Source organism: Glycine soja, chromosome 13 (assembly GCF_004193775.1).
Source record: "Glycine soja cultivar W05 chromosome 13, ASM419377v2, whole genome shotgun sequence".
NCBI lineage: Eukaryota > Viridiplantae > Streptophyta > Magnoliopsida > Fabales > Fabaceae > Glycine > Glycine soja.
This window is the reverse complement of record NC_041014.1, coordinates 25,442,181-25,452,381: the sequence shown is the minus strand read 5'-3', so window position 1 is coordinate 25,452,381 and position 10,201 is coordinate 25,442,181. Positions and strand designations below refer to the sequence as shown.

The 10,201-nt window shown below is 29.2% G+C and overlaps 1 protein-coding gene across 1 annotated transcript; it reads left to right on the top strand.

The window, feature by feature from the left end:
- The first annotated feature begins 346 nt into the window (after nt 1-346).
- Nucleotides 347-3,837, top strand: LOC114381216. The gene is made up of 5 exons (XM_028340418.1): nt 347-734; nt 1,381-1,481; nt 2,156-2,272; nt 2,362-2,463; nt 3,449-3,837. The coding sequence occupies exons 1-5, from the start codon at nt 509-511 to the stop codon at nt 3,617-3,619; spliced, it is 717 nt and encodes a 238-aa protein (XP_028196219.1). The 5' UTR covers nt 347-508; the 3' UTR covers nt 3,620-3,837.
- Nucleotides 3,838-10,201: the final 6,364 nt, after the last annotated feature.

Here is a 10,201-nt window from a genome sequence, read left to right as displayed (position 1 = left end):
AATAACTTAATCTTGTCAAAAAAATTTAAAAGCATTTCAATTATTTATTATATTTATTACTTTTTTTACATGTCTTTTATTTATCTACTTCAATTCACCCAATTTTGAAGTTTACTATTATGTTGACTCCTGAGGAAAACCGAGGAGGTCTGGTAACTAAGACTGGTTTTAGAATCAATTTTAATGGAAGTCTTTTGTCTCATTTGATCTCTTTTTATAAAAAAATAAATAAAAATAGGAACGTGTGTGGGATATACATGTGAAGTTCTCAGCCAGAAAAAAAAAAAAAAAGCACCACACTCTAAGCAATAATAAATAAATAAAGAATCCTCAACGCTAGCAAATGCGCGACAAAGAGGGAGGGTGTCCGAACGAACGCGCGGTGAGTAGTTCAATGAATGAATGAATAATCAAAACCGATTTTGATAATAAAAAAAAAAAAGTCGCTCACGTAGCGTGTTGTGGTTAACTAACTCCGTTCCGTTCCGTTCTGTTCTGTTCCGTTCCAATGGCGGAAACCTCTGCTGCACTATGCTTCTCCACATTCAGATTCTCTTTCGCTCCGTCCCGTTCTCCTTCCAAGACCTTCTTCAACAACAGCTCCTTCCATTTCCCTCCTCCTTCTAGTTCTCACACGTGTCTTCTCCATTTCGCTCCCAAAGCCTCCCCCTCCGGCAACTTCTCCGGCGACGATTCTTTCGGTTTTTTCCCTTGGTCCGATTCCGACAACAACGGTACGCTCTTCCTTTTTCTTCTTCTTTTTTTTTTTCCGATTTTCCAACGCTTCTGGTTGTGCACCACGTGGAATTAAAAAAAATTGGAGTTCCTTTTCAATGCTTCGAGTTTAACCATCGCGATTGGGATTGTTTCTGTGTTTATTGTGTTCAAATAGACTTGCGTGTTTGGGTTCACGTTAAATGATCCACAAATTATGTTGAAATACTAGTTAACGTGATTTTAGGAAAATGTTCGCGTGTTTGCTTCCAGGTTGAGGCAATTTTGAGAGCTTTTGAGTTGGATTAAAATTTCTATATTGAATTTTGCTACTAACTTTTTTTAGGATAAAACATTGAAACAATTTTGTAACCAAAATCAGTTTCATTCAAAATTAATTGTTGCAAATGCTCGTCCTAACACACACGTATTATTTAAAGTAATAAACCGTAGCCTTTCTTGTTGTTTAGATTAGGATTTTTTTGAGAGTGTGGATTAGATACTTTTATGATTTGAAGCTTATTCTTTCTTATTTGATCGTTAGTTGAGATGATTTTAAGGCAAATTTGGACTTGATTCATGTCAAGGCTCGGAAATTATTTAATCCATCGTGTTTTCACTTGTTTATATTCTGAGTTGCTTCCCTTTATGTTTGTGACTTCTCAGAAATTCAATGGATTCCTGAGGAGAGAATTACGTTGTTCACTGCTGATGGATTGATCCAGATTGGAGGCTCCATGGTTCCTCGCCGTGTCAGCTCTTCAGATGTATGATTTTATCATGAATTTTTTTCATATTGCTTTCAGTTTACAAGTTAACATTTAAAATGTAGATGGAATTTAAATGTTCTGCCGGTTATGTTTAGTTCATGTGTATTTGGCTCCAAAATGTTGATTTATTTGAAGAAGGTTCAACAGTGATTTTTATTGATAAGTGATAACTATAACTCGTCTTTTCAAATTTCACACAAAAGCTCTTTGGAGTTTAAACAAACAAAGCACCTGTCCACCCAAAACTTATGTTGACAATTTAGTTCCATTAGAAGAGGGGGAGGACCTTATTATTGAAGGGGCTTTGATACCATGTCAAGAAATCAACTAACCTTAAAAGTTTAAACTGCTGTAGGTGAAAGTGAAACTCTAACATGCTTCTTATCATGATTATAAGGTTTTCATTTGGTGCATGCTACTTGTGGTATGTTGCATATTGTAACAGACTTAGACTCTTTGCCCTTTTACTCCTCATGTTAAAAAGTATCTTGGTCTCTCATGTGGAATACTTGGCATCATAGAATCGGCTTTTAAGCCCAAGACAGCAAATACACCGTGCACTTTTTGTATCCTTTTTATCTTTGATCCATGCTTCCTCTGGTTTATAATCCATTTTAATGTCTGATGTGATTTTTTCTGGGATTGGCTAATCATATTGTTATGCTTTACAGAAGAAGCACGGGAAATCCAAAACTGCTAAAAAATTTCAACGGTTTCAGGAGAGTAATTACATGAATCCCAATCAAGGCCTTTGTCTGGGTGCACTCTTTGATATTGCTGCTACTAATGTAAGTACTCAGTCTTTTAACTAAACCTCCTACATGAGAGTATTACTTATCATTTGCCATCTCATAAATATGAATTGCCCTCTTTCTAGGGACTTGATATGGGCAGGAGACTTTGTATTTTTGGTTTCTGCCGTTCAATTGAGATGCTTAGTGATGTGGTGGAAGACACTGTTTTAGAGCACGGTGGGGAGGTAGGCTATACTTTTTCTTTCAATAAAGCTATTGTGCTCTGGTTCTTACTATATGTTGAAGAAAGTTTAGTCAAAATTGCAAAAGCCAATGTTAAAATTTCATGAGATGTTCTGCTTATGAAACTGCTTTGTCAGAGGATAATCTCTAAAGAATAATGCTATACTAAAATTAAGGATAAAAAATCCTCACTGGTCTGCACCATTTGATTTACCTCTATGGAGGTATTTGGTAGAGCTTTTGAACTTAGTTATTTGAGCCTACAAAAATAGCTTACACTTTTTAACTTAACTCAGTAACCTTCTTAGTAAACTATCAAAATAAATTCTTTCCAACTTATTTTAATATTTTTTATGGACAAAATTATGACTAACTTGGGTGATAAGGACTTACTGAATAATAGCTTAATTAAGTTGTTTACTCAAATGCACCCTAGATCTTTGCAGTGCCACATTAATACATTTTTGCTCATATACACAAGCTAGCCAACGGCTCTGCATACTTATTGTCCTTTTCTGTTTTCTGACTAATTTCTACCTAGCATATTTTGTCTTTAAATATACCAATTCTTTTCAGATCAACTTTCAATCCTTAGCATCTTGTTGAAGTGAAAGAATAAATTACACAAATATAGAATCTTGAATTGGAAGACCATTCTCCTACCAATAACAATCATTAACAGGATTTAGACTTGGGGCTTGTCATTGAAAATTGCGTTCTGCCCATTTTCCCTTGGTTCTATTTACTTAGATATTAATGGGTAACTAGAATTTTTATGGGTAATTCATGCCTGGAAAATGCCAGAAGTTAGTTAGGTTGGTTGATACCACCTATTGAGGGGTCATGTATGGTGATCTGAAATGCATAGACGTGGAAACATTTACTTGGAAACTTTCCCATTGATGTGTCACATTATCCAGATTTTTTCTTCTAATATCATGTGTCGACCCAAATTTTCTGAATACTAGAACCAATCTTATATGTCAGATCATTGCCGCGGAGAAGGCAAGCAAAGGTGATTTACATGAAAAGCTAACCATGACTGTTGCAGTGCCATTGTTATGGGGGGTTCCTCCAGCTTCTGAGACGCTTCACCTGGCTGTTAAAAGTGGTGGAGGGATTGTAGAGAAGGTTTATTGGCAATGGGACTTTCTGTAAATACATATTTTAGGTCTCCCCTCCCCTAACCATTCTTTCTGCACTCTGTACATAAAATTGTATCTCTCTGTATATGCACATAAAAAAATTAATGTCATTGTATCTCTATACTTGTACAATAAACTAATGTCATGACTGTATCCAATTGTCCGTTCATTGAGGCACAATGAACAGTTAGTTCTTGCATTCTCAACATTGAACTTGGAATTTTCCCATAAGTGAAAAGTCCAATGGGTTTGAAGAGTACGAAAACCATGGCAATCAACAACCAATTCAAATGGAATTATAGAACTAAATGCTTAAGCTGTTGGAAAGGAGAGAAGCGCTTTAATTCTTCTCTTAATAATGTGCGATTTTCGTTTTCTTTCTTCTGTTAGGCCTGTCAAATGGATGAATTGAATAATTTTTTTAATTATAATAAATAGTTTTAAAATAATCCATTAATCTATTTATGATTCATTAAAGTTACAGTACAAAAAATCAATCTGTCTATGATTCATTTAATAAAAATCATCTAATCCATCTATCAATACTTTTTATGATCACTTCAAAAAATTTCCATCCATTCCCAAACTTATTTTTAAATCAGCTTGAGTTAAGTTTGACTAAATCCATTATTTGAACCAACCAAAATACTAATAATTTATAAAGTGTTAATTAAGTGGTCTATTGAATTTGAAAATAAGACAAGATGTGTTGTTATCCTTTAATCCAATCTAATTCATGAGTCTTTTTTTTTTTAACAATAGGATAAATTAGATTAAATTTTTCAGATAGACTTAATGGACCGTAGACAAACAGATTCTTTTCCCACTGCTTGCACCTATTTTGGAATGTAAAGTTCCATTCCAAAAAGGTCTTTCCCTAAGGTAATTTTTTACATTTCAAATAAATCTTTTCAGAATGTAATTTTATATTCCAGAAGCTTAAAAGTGGTGCAGGAACATTGGAGGAGCAGGAAGCAACTGCTAGAATGTGATTATACTATTGCTTAGGAGGGTTCATTTTCGCCTCTTTTATTCAACTCATAAACTCCGTTGGCCTTTAATTATTACAGAAGATTTGCATGCAAGAAAACGACTTTCTTATAGAAATTGTGCATATGTAAAAGATTTTGTTGAGAGATATAGGATTTACTTCATTGATCTTTACATGGTTAGTAATTTTGGGTCATATATATATATATATATATATATATATGAGTTAGGGTCATTATTTTATTAATCAAAATATTGAAATGATCTAACCAATATAAAACTATGGTTAAGGACGTATATGTCATGTTCATGAAAGGTTAATTATGTGTAGACATCATTAGCGATATTATAACTTGATGAGGGGTCCACAAGTAGAGAAGAGGAAATTCAAATAAAAAAATAAAACTCTTTACATATTGAAGATTATAAAACCAATATTAATCCGCATTAACCTTTCATCATTCTATTATAATTAGAATTAATGATTGTCTATTAGAATCAAATTAAGTTGATTAATTAAATTCCTACCTACATTTCAAAAATTAATTCTGTCACATTTTGTAATGTAAAAGACGGTGTAGGTCTTCAGGGAGAGGATTTTGTCTATTTTAAGACTATAGCCAACTTATATTGATATGTTTATGACTTATGCATGAAAAGCTTGAAAAAAAATTATTTCTTGTAATATTTTATACTGTATAAATTACAGTTTTAAATTTTCAAGTAAAAAACCAAATATAGTATTGTTATGAAGTACCATACTTAGTCCTTCATTGGCAAGATTGTTTGGATGGGACTTTTTTTTAAGGTCAGACGGGCCGTGCCTAACTGATTTTTCAATTTTGATAATGCCACAATAGGATTCAAGTTTGACTTTCCATATGGGCGGTGGTTTCTTAATGAATAAATCAAGTAAAGCACTGTCTTGGTCCTGAAGGTATAATGGATTGTCACATCAGTCTTTAAAATTATTTTTAAAAAATATATTTATGAAATTTTTAGTATTTTTACTTAAGTTCTAAAACCCGATTACTTAGTGTAATTTTGATCTATTATTACTTAAATCACATATTTTGGTCCTAGTACAATTTATACTTTCAAATACTTTGTATGGAATTTTCTTAGTTTTAGTGACTAGTGTTATAACATTATACGAGGACTAAAGTAGTAAAGTACTGTAATTAAATTCATAGGATTTACTATTTCTTTGATCAAAGTCCTTCAATTTTTTCTTTTTCCTTTGTTACCCATTTTAGTTTCTATATTCACGTGATAATGTTAAGGGATGATTTTGTTACCAAGAAATATTAGTTTATTAATTTTTTTAAAAATATTAGTTGAAAGAATTTAAATTCACGACATCTCTCTTCTTCTTTTTTTCTTCATTATTTTTTCAATTAATGAATCAAACTTATATCTTCGTTGACTTATGATGTAATAACGATATATTACAGTCTAATGACTTGTCTTATCATCAAAAAGTTTAACGTGATAATTATGTGAATTTGTTTAGATAAATTTATATTTTTAATTTATTATCTATTCAGAACAATTGATTATATCATACTAGCTAATTAAGAATTAATAAAATAATTTATTCAAAACATTACATGTGATTATTTTGTCAAATTTCTTGATGATGTTGTAAATCATTGGGTTGCTAATGTGGTTGTTACATAATTAATTAATGATATTACTTGATGACAAAAACTAAAAATGATGGAAAAAAAATTAACATGTCAAAATTTAGATTAAAAATAAAAACAGAAATAAAAAAATTTTATGAACTAAAAAAATAGTAAACCTAAATCCTTATAATGATATTTATTACGTACTAACATGTAATATTATCTTTATAATATTTTATGAAAAATATTAGTGACATATTTCTAAGGAACTTGATACAAACTTCATTTATAATATTAACGGATGAATTTTTAATTTTATTACATTACACAAAATGATATCGGTAATATTTATAGGCAAACAAGTAACTTTTGGTAAGTATTCCTAATAACTTCTACCGGTCATTATCGGTGCCGGTGATAACTTTATAATCTCAGTTCTTCACTGTTAATGGTCTAGGTTCTTTTATCTTTAAATCTTCCTTTCAATTATAATCCACTCAGGCACTCAAGATGAAATTTATTCTAATACTTGGTCAAGTTGATATCAGCAATTTCATGAATTAGCTTTCGGACAAAATTATTTCTGTAATTTAGTTTTTATTAAAAAATATCAATTATTTAAATTGTATTTAAAATTTATTTGTCATTGAATTTTAAAATTAATTTTCTTACAATTATTTGTTTAATCTAAAAAACAGGGGAGGGGGGAATGGCTCAAATAATCACATAAAAGACTTTCATGACTTACCTTTTGGACGCCTTATAGTTATCATGGTTATCCTTATGTGATTTGTATTTGGATCCTCTGCAAAGTTGCTGCCTCTACCTCTGATCTTGACAATTGGATTTACATCTGATGGATCATGCACTTAAAAAAAATTCTTACATTTAACAAATGCTGGACATATTTAGTGTTTCATAAAACATTATTCATTGTTTATTTTTATATCTCTTTATGCTCATGCAGGCCGTAGCATTGTTGTCCTTCTTCTCGCCTTTCATTCTGTCGGCAAAAGAAAATGCTATCTCCTTTGACTATAGGCCCTATTTGAAAAGTAAAATTATCTTTTAGTTTTATAAAGTTTATTAGTTTCAAATTTTTGTGGTTTTTATTTTTTATTATTAATTTAAGTTTTATAAAGTGTGAATATAACAGATGTGAAATTATTTTAATTTAACTATTAATCTTGAATATATAATTATATTAAATAATTGAAATAAGAATTTCGTTAATCATAATAGAACCAGATTTAACTCAAATAAATTATTTCATATGATTTGTAACAAAAGAGAAGATTATGATAATAAGATAGAGAAGTATAACAACAATAGAGTTTTGATGATCAAAACAATGTTCATTATAGTGATAATAGAAATAATTGATTTTGATAATAGTAAAACGATAATAAGATAATTGTAATTGAAGTATGTGAAGTGATTGTAATAATAATAATAATTATGGTAGTGAGAATGATAATAATAGTTATAATGGTGATAATAATAAAAATGATAATGATGAAAATAATTATGAGAATAAATATAATTGTGATAAGGAAGATGACAATAATTATTATATATTTTTTAAGAGAGCTGAACTGTTAAAACTAATTTCATAAAAGATCTCAGTCAAACGGGATTTTCTAGGGAGTAAACAGTGTTTTTTTGACATTTGTGCATTCACTTGCATTATTTGTTTGTAGAATAATGAACACGTTTCACCTTTATGAGTTAAGAGACTTACGGCATTTGGCTGTATTTTTCATGTCTATTATATATGATACAAGTTGCTGGCAAATGTTGTTGGTCTAATCTCGTGGGAATGCAAACAAAATGGTAAAGAGGTCAATGCATGTTTTTGGCTTCAACTTTTCCATCAGTTATTTCCTTGGAAAATTAAACTAATAGATAATAGTATATTTTATTCTAAACAAATGAGTATATAGAAGCCACCAACCAATGACTTAATCAAGGCACCATTATCTTATGGTCATATATTTCTGGAGCCTCTTGGCTAATCTACCATATAATGATTCTTTCTTAGATGCATCACGTAATGCATGCTTTAATTAAATACTATCTTTTATATCTTTGTCCTCCTCGTTGGATTTGTTTATTATTGTCTCACTTTCAATTAAATATTTATGGACTATATTGTTTGCGTTTCCTAACCCGAGGGTCTTTTAAAAATATTTAAATGAGGATAATGTGTGTGTCTTAAACTGATAATCTAACCGTAAATAATTGAGGAATATATCAAACAAAGGATTATGCTGCATACTTGCAACCTAACTTAATTATTATGAAGTTGAGAAGTTCTGTCAAGACAAAGAGCATGTTTTAATTTCCTCGTAAATATGTCTTAATTCGAAATTCTATAATGGTCATGCTTTAATTATGTCAATTTTTTTATATAAATTATACTTTTATGAGAGAGAGATAATCATGCACGAATTAGATTTATATAAATAGGAAAATTCTTTTAAAAATACAGTTACTTATTCAAAAATTAAACATGAGACTTTATTAAATTAAAGTAATTTTAAGTCAGTTAATCAACGATAGTTTCAATTATGTCAATTTTACAATATATATCACAATCAATAGAAAAAATAGCTTGACATATAATGGAAAAAATCTTAAATAAATACAAATAATATAAAAATTCTGAAGTATATGTGATTTTTAATATATTAGATTGCAATTTGATATAAATTAGATTAGTTTTGCATTTAAATTTAAAATCAATCCAATCTTTTTCCTTTTCCAATTAGTCTACTATAGATTACTTTACTTGACCTTTTTGTTTTGTCTGAATTAGTTTAATTTTGAATTCTTCCATCATTGATCATTTTATAAGCAAGTTTTGCATGGCTACGACCCAGTGATTTTCTTATTATATTGTTTTGCAGGGCCAGTTATAAATTAATTTCAAAAACCAATCCAAAAGATTTGATTTAGATAGGACTACTAAAAAAGATTTAGATAAGGACTCGCCTCATTTAATAACCGTTGAATGAATTTTTTTATTAGTAAACCCAATTTTACTTGCTGAAAAAATGTTACCAATACACTTTTCAATATACTATTGATCAAGATTTATTAAAAATTACATGATTTGGTAGGTCAAACTTTTCATTTAAGAATTTATTTCTTTATTTTATAACTTTTAATGAATTTTAATATATATATATATATATATATTATAAAGAATATGTTATTAACACTCATTTTAGTCCTTAAATTTATAAGACATTATCATAATAGCCACTGAAATTAGAAAAAATATCAAATATATTCATGAAATTAAAAATAATTCCGAACAAAACTAGCAACAAGGATTAATGTGACTAACAAATTCCAATAATTTATTTAATATTTTTTTAATTTCAGAGACTATTGCGATAGGGTCTCACAAATTCAACACTAAAATTGAGCTTTATTTGATTTTCTTTCATGAAAGAAAATCGACTCATTAATATCACAATGAATTTTTTTTAGACCATATATATGTATCTTCCACTAAAGACAATTTTGATCAAACCTTATAGAATTACTATAGGTGATAAATTCTTTTTTCATGTATTAATTAGCACAATTGTATACCCTGGACTTAAACTTGAATCTTTGATTAAGCAGGAACAATTTTATAGTAGTTGACCCATGCGCTTGATGGTAATATATAGTTTTATTTATAATCAAAATTCACTTTTTTTTTAAATATATTATATCAAAGATTGAGACAAAACATTAATTCATTTGTAAATTCTATACAATGTTATAAACTTAATTACTTTATGAAAAAAATATCATATCAATAAAATTCTTTAATAATGTAAATTTAAAATTATTTGCAATCATCTTGAATGCTTTCTGCTTCTCTTTCTTTTGTGTTGCATGTATGTGCTTCTTCCTACACTGCTCATACGAAGCATTTCATATTGAACTTATTTTTTTAATATAAAATATATCTCAATAAA